The sequence below is a fragment of the Electrophorus electricus genome, chromosome 17, assembly GCF_013358815.1.
Source record: "Electrophorus electricus isolate fEleEle1 chromosome 17, fEleEle1.pri, whole genome shotgun sequence".
Classification (NCBI taxonomy): domain Eukaryota; kingdom Metazoa; phylum Chordata; class Actinopteri; order Gymnotiformes; family Gymnotidae; genus Electrophorus; species Electrophorus electricus.
Window position 1 is genome coordinate 2,590,058 of NC_049551.1, and position 20,746 is coordinate 2,610,803.

The window sequence follows — 20,746 nt, forward strand, 5'->3', positions numbered from 1 at the left end:
GCTGATTTGCTAGCTTGCAGCGCATCTCTCTGTGGTATGTCCGTTTGGCTAACCAACCTGGACAGTGCATCTCTTGTTCTATGTGTGTTTTGCTTGCTTGCCAGCCACTTCGAGGTCTGTGTTCTGTGACTTTGTGACAATAGTGAGAGCGAATTACAACTATTTATTAGGTTTGATAAACAGCAACATGCGTGAACATGTTCATATGCACGTGCATGAAGTGAAAGTTATATTTACTTGCCTTCAGTTCTACCTGTGGTGGTAAGTGGTGAAGAATTCATGAGAACCTCAGATCTAGGAGAATAGAACCCCTTAAACGTTTATCCACTTTGATGTGCACTATGCTAACATTACAACTGTCAGTCACACAAGACCATACCACATTCTCATTGTAGAAGCACTATCCAAATAAACTTTTACAAACAGAATATACTGTTTCTGGGCTATACACATCGTGGCAAAAAAGTTTTGGATGGAGCCATTTCTTGTTTTTTAAGTCTTTCGTTATTCCAATCTATTCCATTCCTTTATTTTTGTTTACAAACACTGTTTACAAACACTGTTCACTTCCCCTTTTCTGTTACATCTAAGAATGTGGATGTAAAAAAAACAGGCTATGTTAACCCCACCTAAGGCTGTGCTATCCTTCATATGACTAGGGATACAAATCAAAGGTCATAGGATGGTCCTCATTTATGTTTGTCATTACCATTGCAATTTATATATGGAATGAAAAATATCTCACCCCAGAATTTTTGAGTTAAACCAAATAGAAATTGACAAGAGCTTTCATACTCAGTCTAGGTGGAATATGCAAAGAGGGTTTATTTGCACAAATCCAGGAACATTAACAGATCCATCGGTAGGTAACAGATGGACACGTCTGGAAAGTGGCAGTGTGGAGTCAGAAGAGCAGAAGGTAAACACGGCAAGAAAAATCCTCCTTGTTGGAGTCTCTGTGACAGCTTGAGGTTAGTGTCCTGAGGCCTGGCTTTAAATTCTTTACTCAATCACACACTTTTTGCAGGATGATGCTCTCCAAGGGGGGTGGGTGATATTTGTATTCAAGTAAGGGTTGCTATGTAGAAGTGGTGCTTTGCATAATGTCACCGTGTGTCATCTATGTCTGGGGTAACAATGGCCCATAGAGGGCAGTGACAGAACTAGTTACTGTAAGTTTAAAAAGGCAATTCTGTGCTCCCTCCACCCACTCTGAGAGAGATGGTATTAACGAGTCCTGTTCATTGGTCACACTAACAAGCTACGAATTATTTTCAATGTGTGCTTGTTCTTTTAATGCCTTACCCTGGGGGAAGGTAAAACACCTTTATAATGGTGTACAGCATAGTTCCAAAACCTTTCTATGAATTCAAGGTGGACATGACAAGAAGATAAGAAGGACACTCTGAATAACGTTCACATTTTTATTAATGAAGCACTGGTTGTGGCCGATAATGAGAAACACAAGGGCTGATGCAAATGTTCTCCAAGCAATGCACAATGCAGTAAACAATAGTAAAAGGGGATTAAAGGTCATAAACGGTGGATAAAAACAATTATAATTTAGTCATGTTTTTTATGGGATACTGAAATAATATAATGGATACCATGTGTTTGAACTAACAGACAGGATAGCAATTCAATACACTCTGAACATATTATGGGATGTGTATGTGTCACAGTGCTGTCAGTGAATTAGATGGATCTGTGCGACAGGCTGGATCTGTGCGACAGGCTGGATCTGTGCGACAGGCTGGTTCTGTGCGACAGGCTGGATCTGTGCGACAGGCTGGATCTGTGCGACAGGCCGGTTCTGTGCGACAGGCCGGTTCTGTGCGACAGGCTGAAGGTGTGTTAAGGGAGAAGGAGGAGGGTAGAGGCTGCTTTGGTGATGGTCTGAATGTACTCTTTATATTCCTCGCTCCCATATGTGCCTAGTATGTAGTTCAGAATACCAATGACACACATGAGGAACAGGAAGGAGAGGACACGTTTTCCAAACAGGAAGCCAGGAGTGCTGTAGCAATAAGAACCCAAAAAAAAAAAAAGAAGAAGAAGAAAACAAGAGGAAATGTCTCAGTAACATCTCGCTAAGTTTACACACTGGCATGTTTACAGCCATCAAAAGCTCCACACAGCCCAATCACAAAGGCAACAACAGTGAAGATCATTAAGTGCACCTGCTGTGTTACTCTGAAGGCTAAAGACTGTGATCCTGCAAGACTAGCCCAGAAGCCTCTATGAGTGACAACTTTACCAGAATAACAGAATATGATGAGAGATGAGAAAAGCATATGCAGTAGAATATAATAATGCCAAAATGACAATAATATATTACTCAAAATAACATGTTAAAACAAGAATATAATGTTCTAATAATATAATAAAAATACTAATACACTAATATACTGTTATGATTACCTCTGAGATGTTTGGCCCATGTATCCAATGAAGTACTTGTGCCTGGCCACAAGATACAGAAGCCCAGCAAAGGCAGCTGGGGCTGCAAAACAATATATTATAGTTCTAGTCATTTGTTTATGGAGTTGCTTGATAAAACTTTTCATAAAGTTGGATTTGTTTCTGTCATTTTTACATTTTAAAGTGATTTCACTAGAGACTGCTAAACCATTTAGTTATGGTTAGTCATTTTCAACTCATACTTCATAATTTATCATCGCACAAAACACATCGCTGGTAGCTTTAGTGGCCGATTGACAAACTTACTCAACAGATTCTTACTAAATTTAAAGGAACAGACTGTCCAAAGAATTCTTCCTCATATGTAGATCAGCCAAGTTATGTCTGGTGTTGAAATATCTTTCTTTTATTTATTATATATATATATATATATATATATATATATATATATATATATATATATATATATATATATATATATATATATATATATATATATATATATAAAAGATATATATATATATATATATATATATATACACTGTTACTGTACTTTATATCCTAGCACTTACTACTCTGTTACTGTACTTTATATCCTAGCACTTACTACTCTGTTACTGTACTTTATATCCTAGCACTCACTACTGTTACTGTACTTTATATCCTAGCACTCACTACTCTGTTACTGTACTTTATATCCTAGCACTCACTACTGTTACTGTACTTTATATCCTAGCACTTACTACTCTGTTACTGTACTTTATATCCTAGCACTTACTATTCTGTTACTGTACTTTATATCCTAGCACTCACTACTCTGTTACTGTACTTTATATCCTAGCACTCACTACTGTTACTGTACTTTATATCCTAGCACTCACTACTCTGTTACTGTACTTTATATCCTAGCACTCACTACTGTTACTGTACTTTATATCCTAGCACTTACTACTCTGTTACTGTACTTTATATCCTAGCACTTACTATTCTGTTACTGTACTTTATATCCTAGCACTCACTACTCTGTTACTGTACTTTATATCCTAGCACTCACTACTGTTACTGTACTTTATATCCTAGCACTTACTACTCTGTTACTGTACTTTATATCCTAGCACTTACTATTCTGTTACTGTACTTTATATCCTAGCACTTACTACTCTGTTACTGTACTTTATATCCTAGCACTTACTATTCTGTTACTGTACTTTATATCCTAGCACTTACTACTCTGTTACTGTACTTTATATCCTAGCACTTACTATTCTGTTACTGTACTTTACATCCTAGCACTTACTACTCTGTTACTGTACTTTACATCCTAGCACTCACTACTCTGTTACTGTACTTTACATCCTAGCACTTACTACTCTGTTACTGTACTTTATATCCTAGCACTTACTACTCTGTTACTGTACTTTATATCCTAGCACTTACTATTCTGTTACTGTACTTTATATCCTAGCACTTACTACTCTGTTACTGTACTTTACATCCTAGCACTTACTACTCTGTTACTGTACTTTATATCCTAGCACTTACTATTCTGTTAATGTACTTTATATCCTAGCACTTACTACTCTGTTACTGTACTTTACATCCTAGCACTTACTACTCTGTTACTGTACTTTATATCCTAGCACTTACTATTCTGTTACTGTACTTTATATCCTATCACTTACTACTCTGTTAATGTACTTTATATCCTAGCACTCACTACTCTGTTACTGTACTTTATATCCTAGCACTTACTACTCTGTTACTGTACTTTATATCCTAGCACTCACTACTCTGTTACTGTACTTTATATCCTAGCACTCACTACTCTGTTACTGTACTTTATATCCTAGCACTTACTATTCTGTTACTGTACTTTATATCCTAGCACTTACTACTCTGTTACTGTACTTTATATCCTAGCACTTACTACTCTGTTACTGTACTTTATTTCCTAGCACTTACTACTGTTACTGTACTTTATGTCCTAGTATCATTTCACTATTCATTACTGAACTATTCATATCTGCAGTTATTGTATACTGTATATAAACCCACTGCACATTATTTTTTACTCTGGATACCTCTAAGTTTACATATGCTACCCTCTCTTTCACATTCTCTCCACTCACTCTGTTCCTATGCATATTATAATTGCATGATCTATATTTTGATCAGTGAAAAGCAGCTACCAGTTCACTTCAGAAGGACGACAAATAAGTGTTCATCCAGACATTCTGCCAGAGGACAGGGCACTGAAAGAATGGATGTCTAGCCACCCTAGCGTACTGCAAACTAATGGAAGTAATACAAGACAGTGCAACCAATTCACCCTATGCTAAGTTTCAAACTTTAGGTAGTGCTTTAGGTAGTGCTGTAAACAGATTACTATAAATATCAAATCCATCACAGCACCTTGACTGAGGCAGAAACCAGCACACCACATGACAGCTAGAAACGTTGGGTACATGTCCATGCAGTTCCGACTGAGAAGAAAGAAGACAGTTATTTAAAATAAAACGTATGCAGCACATTCACTGACAGATTCAACAATAACTCTATCTTAAAATAATTACTAAATGATTTGATTAATACTGTAAGAATTCTTATTTCATGGAAGTGATGAGCTGTGGGCATATTATCTGATTAGTCTGATCTTCTTCAGTAAAAGATGAAAATAAAAGCTCAGCTAGAAATGCCACTCCTACTTTGAGATGCATTATAAATACTGGTCAAGGAATAAAGCGTTGATTAATAATGGCTCTTTTTACTAAGAAATGACTAAATACTAATCCAAGTTAGGTGTAGTTAACAAGCTACAAATAACTTTGGTAGGAAGCTGTCAGTTCAGATCATAGCAATACACAATTCAGTAATCTGTGTAACATGTAACATGTTCCATCCTCTTTTCCTCTACACATGCAACGCATTTGGTAGAGGCCAAACTAACAACCAGTATGTGCAAAATTTCGAAATGAATCTCAAAAAAAGAACTTCTTAAAACTTTGTGTGCCTCTTCAAAGGATGTGGAAACCCACCCCTTCAGCCAGTTCTAAACCATGCTAAGATCATTTCCTCTTGCGGTCAATGAACATTTTCTCTTGCATGATTACTGAGTGACAGTATATGACAAAACTCTTATGAATTTACTTATGTGCAATTTAAGAGCCTTTTATTTATGGATAATTTTAAGGTAACTTTCCCTTTACTGCCTTTCAGAGAGAAAAAGCAATAGCTGAGCTAGGTTAGTACTAAGACAAACCAATACTCCTCTGGAGAAATTCCTGTTCTCTGTTCCCACTAAGCAAGTTTAGGCAAATCAGATGGAAAGTACATGCAGGTATAGAAAGGGTCTGTACATTATGCAAAAGAACTTGCGCACAAAGACAAACCATTCTCTACTTTGTAATTATGTAACAAAATTAAATTAAAATATTATATCATTCTTTATTCTATTAGTGAATAAGTGAAATTCAATCAGGTTTATAAGAATACACATACTCACTTGGCACAGACTAAACGCTCAACGGCAGCTGTTTTGCTATTATGCGCCTTACACTCCTTCTCAACTTTCTGAGCGAAGAATGCTTCGATGCATGAAAACACAAGAGAAAAGCGCATTTTTAAAAGCCTGACAGTAAACTAAATAAAAAATAAAATTAAAATTAAAAAAATAAAATTACCCACCATTTTGCAGAACACTGAGTAGTGTTACAAGCACCAGTAAGAATATACACTCCATCACTAGGTCGTCCATGTTGCTTCAGTAGAAACGTGGTGTAACTGTCTCTCTGAGATGATCAGACGCTTTACTGATCACAATCAGCCAGTGTTAGATCTCTTATCATACTCCTCATGGTGCATTTCCTGTTGTGGAAACTCATCATGAGGGAGGTTTTTTTTTGGCTAATTGAATGAGGAAACTGTTGTATTCATTGATGTGTATGGGCCAGAAAACGGTCATGAAAAATAAAAGGGGGTTTAAAAATAAAACAAGCCAAACATGCTTAGACATTTCAAGTGCAACAGACTCTGGTTAAGTGAAATTTTGATGAAAATATGAACAAACTGAATTAACTTCTAAATAAATTAATAACTCTGTTACCTTTGTTTATCATATTACATGATAGTATGATAATGTTACTGTTATGGCATGCAATACTGTGAGTCACTGAGAAAGCTAGTATTTATCTTGTTATATGCAAATTACTGTGTAACAGGGAAATGCCACCTTGAAAGCGTATTATTTTAAGCCGTCACATTGTGCAATTTTGATAGGTGTTCCTGGCATTCATCATGCCAGTTCTAATTGGATTAAATCCTATAGGTGCTTATAGATATGATTTTCCTTTCAAGCCATTGATTTTCTCTCTTTATGCAGAATGCTAGACTACCCAGTCAAGGCAGCAAAAAATCTCTGGATGACTTTCAGATGAACATTAGGTAATTTTTACATAACAGCACATAACTGTACAGAGCCTACATCTAAAACAGCATTTAGCTCCAAATTCTTCATATAACCTGTTTAGGAAATTATCCGTAAGATCAATGCCTGCGAGTCTTCCTCAAACACGTTTTCAGCATCGTAACCCAGAGTATTTTCTGTTCTGTATTTCCCAAACCTTTCCCTGATTCTCTAGACATGTTCTGCAGTCATGGGAGTTAACTACTTTATATGCAGGCTGCCTCCCAAAATCTATCTGGTAAGACAGCTATATACAGTATTCCAAATTTGAGCTGAATGCAAAAAGCCAGAGCGCACCCTCTAGCGGTATGACTAATTAACACACCGTTATAATTCCCAACAGGGAAGCCCACCACGTTACATGGTGCAGCGTCTTTTCAAACAGTACAGCGATCTGAGAAGCCTGTAGATTAATTTTACATCGTTGACCTGAAATACTTGCTCTGAGAAGGAAATGCATCTCGGTGACTACTCTGAGCTCTGAAATAAGCAACTAAAAACTCCCAAATCTGTCCAGATGACCAATCAGGAAACAGGTCTCTCCTTGCCTATCAATCATTTTGCCCGTGAATGCTACAGACAGAATGAATGCTTATCTGTGGAGGAAGGCATTAATACACTGATATTATTACAATTATTACAATGCTAATTCTCTTGGTGTTTCTTTTATAAAGATGTGAAGTGTGTACTGTTTATTTGTGAGACAACACTATACAAAGGTAAAGAAATCGTAATTTATTATGCTTTACAAAATTGTACAAGTCTATACAAAGTTTTACAAGGACGTTGCACAATGCCCTGGACAACAAAACAGAACTTTTCCCCAACATCAACCGAACATGCAAGCAGTCCGTAACATTTTAAACATCCTGATCTTCAAGAATGGGACAAATAATAAATGATCTATTCTGAGAATAATCCTTTATACACTGATGATAAAAATTCCCCCTTTCCAAATACTTCTGCTCATTACATCAGCAGGCCATTACTACTGAAAACTGATCGAATGGCCATTTAGCAGGTTGTCCAGAAGACTGTGGTCTAACACAAGTATACTACTGATCCAAGAGCAGTATTTGCCAATTAAATTAATTCTAGAAGAGGAGCTCATCCTTGTTTAACGCTTGTTCATTGAGACATGGCACAAAACCCTAATACTTACTGTATGAAAGCCTAAGGACCTTATGATTATCAAAAAAACATGTCCAAAGCATTAAAATCAGGGTTCTCAATGGTGGACTGTTGTACCCCTGACCCCGAGATGAGTTCATCAAGAAAGTCATCGTTGGTGGAGGAAGGGTTGTCCAGAGTAGCCTCTGGAAGCACAAAGGCTGAAAGGTTTGCTGTGGCTGCTTCTGGGTTCTCCCCTGGACTGTTCTCGGCGGTCGCACCTCCTTGCCCACTGGTCAATACCTCCAAGAGGCCTGTGCTATCAGGTGACAGGTTGCTGGCGGTGGTAGCGGGAGAAAGAAGCTCAGCAAAAAAAACGGTCGTACGCTGGGCTGTGGGCTGACGTGCTAGAGGTGACGGAGTACAGCGAGGTGAGGTCTGTGCTGTCTGGTCTGGGAGGGGCCACTCCCTCAGCTTTGCCCAGCAGCTGATTCAGTCTAGCCAGCTTCTTCTTCTTTGCCTTCAGCTTCTTCATGAGCTTCAGCCTGAGGGCATCAGTGGGGCACAGAGCCAGTTTGGCTGCTGAAGGAGGCAGTGCTGTCTTATCTGCCCACGTCTCAGGCACTCGAACGGCGGCAGCTGAGCCGCCAGTGTGGTCCAGGTACAAAGGCTTCTGTGAAAGAGGAGCGGCGGGATGAGGGCCAGGCGCCTTCGTGAGTGGATGCCTCAATTCTCCTCGCGGAAGAACGGGAGTCAGGGAATTCTTGGCTCTGAAGCCGCCAAAAAGCCCAGCAGGTTTGGCTGGGAGGACATCACCACCTTCGGCTGACGGGTCAGGCTTTGGTGGTGAGGCATGAAGCGGCGTTCTCGACGGTGTGGACCGATGAGACGGGTGCTGCTGATACAAGTAGGACATGCTGGAGAGAGTAGGGTTTGATGGGACACCGGCAGCTTGTAGGGTCTCTACTGTCGCTGGAGCTGTCGGCTTCGCTACTGAAGGAAGAATGAGTTCTGTAGCTGCCGGTGTGGATGAAGTCTCCAGAGCACCACTTTTCTTGGGTTCTGAAGTGCATGGGACCTGACATATGGAGGTTTTCTCTGGTATTGCAGTTGTTCCAGTGACAGTAGACTCAGCAGGCCTTTCTACACTTCCCTGAGGGTTTCTCTCTGCATCTACCTTCACTTCAACCAGAGTGAGAGTGACAATATCATCGTGGGACAGACCCTCGAAAGTATCCAGCAGTGTTGTATTTCCTATAGACATATCCAGCCTAGTGAGAGGCTTGTCACTGTCTTCACTTACAGTCAAAGCATCTACAATGCAAGTGTCATTTGGTACGGAATTGGCAAAATCCTGACAGTGGTCACCCTCATTATTGGTGTCCACAGTTGGGGTGTCTTTCTCCAGAACAGGATCAAGAAGCTGGTCCTCTTTCCTGGACTTTGCCTCCCAGAAGACAAGGTGGAACTCTTTGGCTGGGAGGGTAAACCTTTTGTGGGTGATGGCATGGGGGTACTTCAAGTCATCAAACTCTAGCCATGAGCCTGTGGAAGAAGTGAAACGTTACACAAACTTCAGCACCAGACCGTTGCTGATGTGCATCATTCAAACTCTTAATAGATTGAGGGAACTGGCAAATCGATAGTGTAGTCTGATGGAATATACAGGATTTTATCATAAGGGAAAAAACTGAAGAAATAGTATTTTGTGAACAGCATTTTGTGTTATCAATATAAGCTAATAAGTGTTTGCGGAGTATTACAGAAGAAAACAGCTATTTGTTGCAAATTAAAGTACTTTCAAATAGATTTATATTTGTAGGCAAAGATCTTTTGAATTTATAATTCAAGCTAGTAATGCATTTACACCTTAGAGAGCAAATCTGACTCTGGAATGCTCCCCCCCTCTAATTCCCAGGTCCTGAAGCTCTGGGGGACTACTATGATTATTAATATTTCTCAATATATGTGTGCAATTACACAAAGAACTATATACAAAATAACTGAATTCAATATCCCCCAGGACTCCGACCCACACAGAACCAAGAGTGATCAAGACAAAATAAAACAAATGACATTAAATTAAAACATTTGTGTCTGCGCAGGTGTGCATTTTGTATGACGATGTTTAAATCTCACACTTAATCTATGCGCATAAATGAGAGAACAAAGCAGGGAAAGTAAATAACGTGTGAGAGCTGCATGTATGTAGTTGTGTGCAAATGCACATGTGTGTGTATTCGAGACATGCATAATTCCAGTCCGGATATTACTGAAGCTAAAAAAAAGGGACCCAGTCTTGGTCATAATGTTGCATGAGTTTGGATAAGTGAAACATTTTTTCTAACGAGATACATTCTGTAAGAAGTGAGTCTTAATTCTTTCTAGTTTCCTAGTTTAACAGAATGGTTTTCTTTGCAATAGTAATGGCATTAAATGTGGTGCAGATGTTATTGACTGGTGGACAGTAACCGCTGTGTGTTCTCCAGGTAAGCAAAGCTGGAGTGAACAAGCATTACCAATCTGAGCTCTACCAGCAACTAAAGGGATACAGTGTGCTATAAAATACAAAAATGAATGGAAGAATGAATGAGTAAATTTGAAAAATAATCCAATAAATCCATCAAATCAACTATAGAAAAATTAAAAAAAAGTTATTATCTGAAATGTACTTCATAGTAAGACTGGTACTCACCATCAGGCTGGAGGATCCAGGTGACAAAGTGCTCGATCTTCCTGTCATACTGTATAATGGTTGTGATGTCGTAGTGTGTCCCCTGGAAATCGAAGGAGTACCTCGAGACGTCCTTGCGAGGTAGTCCTTCCACAAAGTGCAAGGTGAGCACTGAAGACACTCTGGAAAAAGAACGTCAATCAACTAAACCAGAAATAACAGATACAGACATAAAACCAAACATGAGCTCCTAATGTTAATGCCGGGTCACGACCGTATTCTCACTTCTGAAAAACCAGTTTCCTCCTCTGGTTCTTCCGATGGCAGTTGTTACACTGCGCTCGGTGGACTGCGTTGAGTGGGTGCCAATCAGACACCAGCTGGGTAAACGTTGTTACAGTCTTCTCCACACTGTCAACATGAAACACACTCACGTAAAGACATTATTTACATTTCTTTCCTTATGGTTTTGGATCTATAGAAAGTAATATCAACAATAACATGATACCACTATATACAGTTCTCACAAACAGGACATTTGCTAAAATTATGCAGTTCTAGATAATGCAGTTTATTTCAAGACGGGGGGAGGTAATGAGAGCTAATAGAGATGTGTAGTTAACGAGCTTCTGGTTACCAGTGGCTAGAAACAGATACAGGAGTGGAAACAGATAAACAAAAACACAAAAGTAATAGAAGTAAAAGTGCTACCAGGTGTTGAGAGCATAACCACAGGATGTGCATGTGAACTCCCATGCAGCCGTATGCTGGAAGACACTTCGGGCCCAGTCGTCTGTCTGCAGCAGAGAAGGAAGAGCAAAGACGGGGGTCTCCTGCTCACCTGTGCCGCACACACACACACGCACACACACACACACACACACACACACACACACACACACACACACACACACACACACACACTCAACACCAAGTACAGCAGCAAGTCTTCACTACAACCAAACCCAGCACCACAAAGTTTATTCATGATTACACCTAGTCTAACCTAGGACTAGGGCTTCACAATACATAATGTATTGATCTATATCAGGATACTGATGTATTGATCTATATCAGGATACTGATGTATTGATCTATATCAGGATATTGGCCCGAGCAGTGATTGTAATCAGGCAGCATCCTCACAGTCCTCAGATGAGCATTCTCTGCATGTTTACATCATCTGACAAGTGTGAATCATTTTTGTAAAAATAATGCAAACCAAATTTTAATTATGTCACACAGGGTCACCATTTAATTTGCTGTAAAGTATATTACAATTGCTATATGTAGTAATATGACCAGAATGTACACCATTTTTCACCATAATGTGCAGTCTTATCTTAGACTAAATAAAAACAACTATTTGCCATTTGTTACTATGTCTGAGGTCCAAAAAGCGTTCCAATGTTTCTCAGAGCAGGAAAAATATTACACAAAGGGAAGTATACTGGCCTAACAGAACCCAAACTTAACAGTCCTGGAGATTTTCTTTTTTTGGTGCTGAATATTTGCCCAGATAGACAGACACATAGCAGTTCAGTGCCACAGCATCACTGGCGCCTGACGATTCTGTATGCACAAGTCTCTCTTATACCCTGCCCAGGGAGTTTAGCATTTTCTCAATGCTATGATTGGTTTTTACTGCTGTTGCTAAATAAAAAATAGTTTTAAAAAGCTACTTCTGAGTTGAAACACCCGCTATTCACAAATTATCTTCTTACTCAAATTGGGACATAATAGCAGACTAGGTTCAACCTCCACGGCAAGCAGACTGACAACAAACAGGTTAATGGCACAGTAATGCCAAGGCTCTTACCCAGTTTACACTGTAGCTTTGGCTTGAGGAGTCTGAACAAAGAGAGCTGGAAGGCAGCTAGTTCTCTCTCTGCTTTCTGGAGCACACTGACTGGAACTAGCACAGCACTGTCTGTTGGGATAAAAGGGTGATAAAAAAATTAATACAAATGATAAATTTCACAACATTAATGCACCACCAGATATAACCAGCATCTGAGGTATACCCACTAACCTTGGCATTGTTGCTCCTTGGTTTTAAGATATGCACATATATTTTTGTACCGTCCGTACAAATTAACCACGGTGGAGTCTCTGCTGGAAAAGTTGTCAGGCAAACTTACATACTCACATGGAGCTTCACTGAATGCTCTGAAGTGCACAAGAGCGACCAACAAGGAATCTAACCAGCACAGGTTGTATCTGTTTCTCCAGAATAAGTGTGGCCGGGTAGGGACCATCTCCATCTGCTCTGGAGTTGCCCCATCGAGCAGCATCGTCTCTCCGACGTCCTCCTGAGTACTGCTCACATAATCCTCTACCTGGTCATTACCAGACAGTTCAGGATAGCCAGTAGTGGCAGTGGACACCTCGGTGCGCGCCCTCTCCTCACCATTTACGACCACTCTTTGCCCGTTGTGACCATTAGCGAACAGCTTCTCTTCAAATAAGTCTGCAGACATTGGGGAATCACCCACATCAAAACCGGACAGGCCGGCTTTCACCTCAGACACAGCGTCAGACTCCGCATGTTTACTCCGTTTGGGGGATGGGTGGAAATCTTCACAATCATCCTGGGAAGGCTTCTTCCTACTGCCCTTTACATGGGGAGCTGAAGAAAGGCTGGCACGAACATCTTCCAGAGGTCTGCTGACAAGAGGGAAGAGGCACTGCACAGGCAGAAGGAAACGACAGAACGTTACTGTAAACACAAGGTCCAGTGGACTCCCGCGCATATCTGCCTCATTTATTTGAAAGGTCAAGCATTCTGGAATGCAAGAGACTCTTTTTATTTATTACAGAATCAACTATGAATCTTTCAGGTCTACAACATTTTAACACTTTTTTTTTACTTTAATTACTTAGCAGTGTAAAGCTTTAATTATTAGTAATTAGTAGTAGAGTATTTTTCAGTTATAATTATTATTAGTAGTAGTTATTTTTATAGGTGGACACCTTTCTAAGATAAGTCAGATAAAGCTGGTATAATGCAACTTTTATCTTATTCGGATCATAAAATCCACATTTAAAAAAGCAGGGAAACCCTCACAGTGGTAAGGTGTGACTTGGCATACCTGTGGGCTGGTACATAGTGTGATGGATTCTTTAAAATTGACTGCATATGAGTGAAGGCTGTTGGTCTGTCCTTTTGCAGAGCACCAAGGACAGTGTCCATTAAACCCTCCTTCATCCTTGGTGAGGAAAAAACAAGGCATCGAAATACAGCTTAAAGCATCCACAAAACACACTCTTTGTCTCCATCACAATTCACCCGTTACCACACAGCCTACGTCATTTACAGTTAACAATCTCGCTTCACCATTTAAGTGCTGCACTTAAATGTCTTTCGCCTTTTAAAAAGATTTCCGTTCTCTGTTTTCTGAAGGTTCAAGAAAACCCATTGGTTCACATGCAGCGTCCAATTCGAAAAGATTTTAGAGATCACCAAAGCAGCTTTGCACAAGTGACAGAAGGGGAGAACCGAGTAGGACTGACTTCGCCGGAGTACCCCGCCAGCGCTGGGCTGCGCTGCCCTACAACAGCGCCTTCACCGTTCATCGCTACTGTCTGCTCAGTCTCGTCTCCGCTACTTAGGGTGGCCCGCCGGAATAAAGTCAACATTACCATGTCCCTGGATCGCCTGGCTCAGGCCAGCAGATGCTGAAACAACACAAAAGACCCGTGAGAGGAGCGAGTTAGGGGCACATGAATGATCCGACCAGCTAGCAAGCATTTGGTAGCCCACGATCACGCTCCAATGATGCATTTAAATGTAAAAAGATCATTAATAACTATGTTCCCACAACACAACCCATCAATTTCACTGCATTCCTGAAAGCAAACATCTATTTCTCGAAAGGGCAGTGAGGTTGGATAACTGCTGCTTTATGGACTAGCCGGCAGCTAACGTGAGCTAGCTAAGCTAAGCAAAAGCCTGACTAAGGCTAAGCATTTTGCATTTGCTATAGAATGGCTGTTAAAATAAAAATGAAACCGCAGCTACGTACCGTTAAACTGAGTCCGCCACGTGTAAGATTAAAAATAATATCCCTATAAATGTTTGACAGCTCCAACACGCCGGTAGGAGAAAGCGCCATGTGTACAGACTGGCGAGCCGACGTAAATTCAACGTTCAACTTCCGGTTTGGCGACCGCAGGGAACTTTGAAGGAAAGCAGCGCCACCATGTGTATCGTACCTGTAGTGCAGGTACCTAAACAATAACACAGGACACAGTGCATGAACGAGTGAAATAGAAGTAAGATGTAAAATAAGCGTCACATAAGGTGTTATTTTCAGATGACACTTTATAATACACGTTGAACATTTGTTTTGCAAAATGGTCTTTGTAAGTTTTCATCTTTTTTTTTTCTTCAGGTGATCCATCTTATTTTGATCATTTTACCTACAGACAAAAAAGTGTTAAAACAAGATAATTAAACCAATTCATTACTTTGATCGTTTTTTAACTTTCATTTTTATTAACTGAATTTTAATGACTAAGTCAAAATGAATGTACTGCAGAGCCCCCTCCTCAATGTATGCAATAGGCCTATACAACAGGACATGTTTCTGTACCCGTGAGCACACACTGAGACATCATCGACTGTTGCAGCTGCTCATCCAGTGAAACAATAGGACAGGACGGCTAATTCTCCCCTTCACACTTCCCCTGCTGCTTCACTACTGCTGTCACCGTTGTCCCTAACCATAATCATTTGCATAATTTTCCCAAGAAATTCTCATTAACATGCAGAGGCTTCTCCTTCCTTACAGTTTTTTTTTATGTGATCAGTTATCCAGAAAACTATTCTACTGATTTCTTTTGTGCACAAAAGAACAATAAAAAGTTCAAATTATTATTATTATTATATTCGTGTATTTGGAATTATTGGTCACAATCTCACAAATAACATTAATCACAATCTCTTGGTCACAGTCTCATAAACTAATACTATTACATATTCACAATATTATATACTCTAAGCAGTTATCAATGTAAACAAACAGTTGGTTATGCAAAACAGTCAGAAACAGGCAGATGTATAGATACACAATTCATAAAACTAAAAATCATAAATTCCTTACCACTTTAATAGTAATCTCTATATATTATACAAAATATAATTTCTTCAAATAATTTAGTAATAATGTGTCTACATTTAGTAAATGTACTGTAAAAAAACAAACAAAAAAACAGTCCAGATATTTCACTGTTCAGTCAACGAAGGTAGACTTTTAAATGTATTATAACATTTACTAAATGTAAAAAAAAAAGCTAGATGCTAATGTGGATCTACATGTATGAATTTGAGAATTAATTTGATGCTATAATTCTGCAAACATTGCCTCCAATCAAGTAACATCTTTCCCAGAAGTTAGAATTGATATCATGGGATAGCACTTATATTTTTAAACCTATTCTCCAATTAACCCCATTAGGGTCTCATAAGATAAACACTTTCCTGAAATGTGTTATTTTGTGGTGAACTGTAGATTTCAGACTCTCATTTAAAACACGTTTAATGCATACAAAATAAGAAATTTTAATATCTAATCTAAAATTATTTAAACAGTAATTGCATACTTTGAAGAAATTTGCTCAAGCACCTGTAAACCGTCAGCTAAGAGGTGTGCCAGGTTTGATAAGATCTAATTGATTCAGTGCATGGCATCACACTACAGCTCTCCCTACCAAGCTGCGCATAAACCCAGTGATTCAGAGCTGCATGTGCTACACACAGAACTCAGTAATACTATAGCTTACACAGTGCACACTATCCACCAACACACTGCTTCGAGTTCAGCAGAGAGACCCTGCGCAGTTCGTATTAACCCGCCATTTAAAACACCCGTGACGTTTCACAAAAGCCAGCCAATCCGCGCAGGCCCGTTATTAGGACAATGGAAAGCTTTGGCCCAATCACGGCAACGCTGGGCTTGGCGGTAGCCAATAGGACACGAGCCCCACTGAGAGTAACGTTACAGAGCTGAGAGCGGAGTGAGAAGACTGCGTATCGCTATTACCTCCACACAGCCATTGCAGTACATTGAGAATCAGCTCAAGCCTTTGGTAAGTGTCAAGCTGTAGAAATTTTGAAGTGTGGGTAAGTAAAGGTACGTCTAGGATAATGCGAGGAGTCGCGAGTAAATTGTAAAAAAAAAAAAAAAAAAAAAAAGCTCGTGATGTCGATATTTTGTATATTTAAATTTTTATTAAGCGTTAAATAACCCCCAAAATTAACCAGGGTATTATTCTCTCATTGAAATGAGTACATTATAACCTCAGGTAGATTAATTTCTTTATGCTAAAAAAAAAATAAAAATAAAATGTGTACCTTAATCTAAAAATGAAATTCTTAATGGGCATAATTTTACAATTCCTGAATATTCGTTGTAGCTAACGTTCGGCGGACAACTGGTTGACTGAATTGCGTACAAACAAGGTCTGGACGGTGTTACTGGCAGCTAGCGAGCTAGCAACGTTAGCCTAGCTTAGCTAGCCATTGCAGTGCATAGCAAGAGATGTCTGACATGTGAGGACGTACAGATGTAAGAAATAAATGGATAGAAAAATGGACTTATTAAAAAAAAGAAGTTATTTTTTTAAAAAATTGGACATGTTTTTGTTCATGTGGTCGGTTTGGCTGTAATGACGAAGGAATAGATTTTAAAAATTCACCTCAGGATCTGCGCTTTACTGTAATGGCTGACTGTACTCGCATAGGAAACAAGGCGAAGCTACAGAGCCCGTGGCCAGCGCAGTTCACTTCAACTTTTTCAAACCGCCTTTTCTGCCACTGTCGGTGGCGACGCGGACCGCGTTTCGCTGGGAAATAAAAATTCAACCTTTCCCCGTTGCAGCGAGCCATTTTTGGCGTTTTTCCGCGCGTCGCAACCTTGTCAAATTCTGGGTTGAAGTGAGGCGGGTCGCGCTGCCCCCTATTGCACGCAGTGTAATGGCTGAGCGCTGACACAAAGAGAAGGAGCCATATTCTCAGTGTTAGTGCATGAAGACAAGCGGCCATTCCGAGCCCACAGCAAACTCCACACAGCCCGCACGTAGGCTTAGTGCAGACCCACTGTGTTACTATACACCGGGGCGAGTGCATAGGGTTTTCCGAAGGGAAAGAATATGTCAGGAGCGCCGACCGTCGCGATTTGCTTTGTCGAGTTAAAAAGCAAACAGGAAGGCGGGTGGAGACATTTTAGGGGGACTTTCTTTCATGAAGAAGGCTTTCGCACAAAATGGAAGGAGAAATATTGCTGTCGTTGTTGACCTCCTTTCCTTCAACAAGACAGCTTGTGCGCCATTGCTGTGTATGAGTACATTGAAGAAATCGCTTAAAAAAAAAAAAAAAACACAAAACGGAGAGCTTATTAAAGGTTTCACAAATGTTAAGAAATTTTGATGCTTAAACAGTTTTGAACCTTCATTATAACGTAAAATAAATTTGAACGACTTGGTTGTTTTTTACTATCATTGCCAATTTTAAACTTATATATTTTTTATTATGCTCAATGATCACTTTAAGTTTAGTTTTAATTTTTCACTTTTAAAGTTTTGAATGCTTCCGAAACTTTAATACTTTAAACAAAGTCGTGACGGTAACGAACTATTTTGATTTTACAAGTTGCAATTAAGAGTAGGAAATACATAAATTATTTCGAGCTCGTCAAACGTCGGATATGCACAGTAGATTCAGATCTAAACGGGGTGTAGTTATATCTGGACGTTTGTACAGATTGATGACGTTATGGGGCAATCCTTTTAATCATTTTGTTCTATTTTAGGGATATTTTGAAGATGGGGAAAGACCCAACAAAGCCAAGAGGAAAAATGTCCTCTTATGCCTATTTTGTTCAGACCTGTAGAGAGGAACACAAGAAGAAACATCCTGACACATCTGTCAACTTTTCAGAGTTCTCTAAAAAGTGCTCTGAGCGATGGAAGGTAGGTTATACTTGCATGATGATCTAAAAAAAAATTTTACATTTATTTTCCTATTTATTATTAATAATAATGATGATAATTTATTATTATTATTATTATTATTATTATTAACAATAACAATTTATTATTAATAATAATAATAATTTGTTGTTATTATAATTAATATTTTTTCCCCCCCATGTTCTGCTTAGACTATGTCAGCCAAGGAAAAGGGCAAGTTTGAAGAGATGGCCAGACTTGACAAGGCACGTTATGAGCGGGAGATGAAGAACTATGTTCCTCCCAGAGGCGAAAAGAAGAAGAGGTTTAAGGACCCCAATGCCCCCAAGAGACCACCGTAAGAATTCTGGTTGATCCTACAATGATGCGCATCAGCGGATAACGAGGTGATGTAATTTTACATTGTCAACAGTCTGAAAAATCCCAACATGGAGTTTCCTCTCTTCTTCCTCATCGTCAAGGTCGGCCTTTTTCATTTTCTGCGCGGAATATCGGCCCAAGGTGAAGGAGGAGACTCCAGGTCTGTCTATCGGAGATGTGGCCAAGAAGCTTGGAGAGATGTGGAACAAGACGTCTGCTGAAGAGAAGCAGCCTTATGAGAAGAAAGCAGCCAAACTGAAGGAGAAATATGAGAAGGTAAGGAAATGTCGCTCACAGTTATCCATTTATTCACTTACTGCATGAATCCTGGAAGTCTTTTTGTGGACTATTTCAATTTCACTTGTTTTGTTCATTTGTTTGAAGGAGCTAGTAGTTGCTAGCTAGGAGCTAGCTAGTAGTAAATGGCTGTGTTTTTAAGCTCATGTAACTGGAGATGAACTCACGCCGACTTCTTTTAGGACATTGCTGCATATCGAAAGGGAAAAGTTGTGGGGGGTGCTGCAAAAGCCCCCACCAAGCCAGACAAAACCAACGACGAAGAAGACGATGATGACGACGACGAGGATGATGACGATGAAGAGGACGATGATGATGACGATGAGTAAATTGGTTACAAACTAGAGCTTAGCTTCTTGTTTATAAAACATTTAACCCCCCTGTACACATTTAACTGAGGCCATAAAGTAGACGAATAAAGGACAAAAATAAAAGGAAAGGAAAAAACATTAAGTTGGTGTATATGATATGGTTTTTAAGCTGTACAGTTTCCCCCCCCCCCCCCCCTTTTTTGTATAGTAACACTACAAAGTGTCATTTGTGTTTGTATTTCCAACTTGTACCCCCCCCTCCCCTTTTTTCTTTCTATTTTTAAAATCCATTCTTTTGTAACAGTAGTTCCTAAGCCACTATCCTTGCCCAGTACAGTTTAAGGGGGTTGAAAAATTGGCTTGGAGTTGGAGTTTTAGAGATGTGCAGCAAACAACCTAGTTTATTGTGAGGTTGTAGTTCATATCTTAATGTATTTTGTTTATTTTTTTTTCACGTCACTATCATTAGTACATTTCCGTATCATACAGTTATTTTACTGTACTTTGAATACCACTGTAATTGTCACAATGATTAAAAAAAGAAAAATGCAATTGTTTCATTGACATTCTGATATGCCTCTGACATCAATAAACGTTTTTTTAATAAAGGTTTTTATTTTATTTTTATTTTCCTACCAAATCCTGCAGATATGAGGATTGTGGGTTTTAAAGGGTTTATAGAGTTAAAATGTCAGAATAGCCCGTGTTGATTTTATTGTGTATATGTATGTTATTCTCTCCTAGGACTACTAATACTTTAATTTTACATATGGAGATTACAACAAACAGCCCTACGTTTACCTGAGTAAAATCCTTCCCACAAAACAGCAGGGGCTGCTGGTTGCCAGTTGTACTTAATGTACAAATGCCTAAAATGAGTTAAGATTTGACTTAAATTTCTGCAATCCCAAACACCTATCCTAGTGTCTTGTTTCTTCAGACTACAGACATCAAAAGAATATACCGAGGAATGTACTGCCATCTAGTGTCTATCAAAATAAAAATGTCAAATAATGTTTTGCTAAATAGCCCTATAACCAAACGCTGGTATGTGTTTTTGCAGCCCTCTAGCTAATGGACATTGATCAATCTTCAGTGATCACAGAGAATCCATTACTTTTTTCCATTTTGTTGGGATGT

At 39.2% G+C, this 20,746-nt stretch overlaps 3 protein-coding genes across 3 annotated transcripts; 1 reads left to right on the top strand and 2 right to left on the bottom strand.

The window, feature by feature from the left end:
• Positions 1-1,410: 1,410 nt before the first annotated feature.
• alox5ap (arachidonate 5-lipoxygenase-activating protein) lies at positions 1,411-6,276 on the bottom strand. The gene is made up of 5 exons (XM_027022125.2): positions 6,106-6,276; positions 5,924-6,005; positions 4,834-4,904; positions 2,422-2,503; positions 1,411-2,017 (listed from the first exon to the last, which is right to left on the bottom strand). The coding sequence occupies exons 1-5, from the start codon at positions 6,173-6,175 to the stop codon at positions 1,855-1,857; spliced, it is 468 nt and encodes a 155-aa protein (XP_026877926.2). The 5' UTR covers positions 6,176-6,276; the 3' UTR covers positions 1,411-1,854.
• Positions 6,277-7,597: 1,321 nt separating this feature from the next.
• On the bottom strand, positions 7,598-14,804 carry uspl1 (ubiquitin specific peptidase like 1). The gene is given in 10 exon segments (XM_027022126.2): positions 7,598-8,368; positions 8,370-9,538; positions 10,689-10,849; positions 10,953-11,078; positions 11,379-11,508; positions 12,487-12,597; positions 12,700-13,354; positions 13,760-13,876; positions 14,181-14,345; positions 14,693-14,804. Coding segments are annotated over 9 exon segments (2,895 nt in total). The 5' UTR covers positions 14,313-14,345; positions 14,693-14,804; the 3' UTR covers positions 7,598-8,074.
• A 1,856-nt stretch (positions 14,805-16,660) lies between these two features.
• hmgb1a (high mobility group box 1a) lies at positions 16,661-20,214 on the top strand. The gene is made up of 5 exons (XM_027022127.2): positions 16,661-16,757; positions 18,479-18,638; positions 18,830-18,975; positions 19,100-19,274; positions 19,478-20,214. Exons 2-5 carry the CDS (start codon positions 18,492-18,494, stop codon positions 19,622-19,624), a joined length of 615 nt encoding a protein of 204 aa, XP_026877928.1. The 5' UTR covers positions 16,661-16,757; positions 18,479-18,491; the 3' UTR covers positions 19,625-20,214.
• Positions 20,215-20,746: the final 532 nt, after the last annotated feature.

Bases quoted from the DNA above. Each gene is read 5' to 3' on its own strand.
- alox5ap (XM_027022125.2), bottom strand. From the start codon at position 6,175: ATGGACGACCTAGTGATGGAGTGTATATTCTTACTGGTGCTTGTAACA. The intron at 4,905-5,923 runs GTGAGTATGTGT...CTTTCTTCTCAG, and splicing joins GAGCGTTTAGTCTGTGCCAA to TCGGAACTGCATGGACATGT. The intron at 2,504-4,833 runs GTGCTGTGATGG...ATTGTTTTGCAG, and splicing joins TGGTTTCTGCCTCAGTCAAG to CCCCAGCTGCCTTTGCTGGG.
- hmgb1a (XM_027022127.2), top strand. From the start codon at position 18,492: ATGGGGAAAGACCCAACAAAGCCAAGAGGAAAAATGTCCTCTTATGCC. The intron at 18,976-19,099 runs GTAAGAATTCTG...CTCATCGTCAAG, and splicing joins AATGCCCCCAAGAGACCACC to GTCGGCCTTTTTCATTTTCT. The intron at 19,275-19,477 runs GTAAGGAAATGT...GACTTCTTTTAG, and splicing joins TGAAGGAGAAATATGAGAAG to GACATTGCTGCATATCGAAA.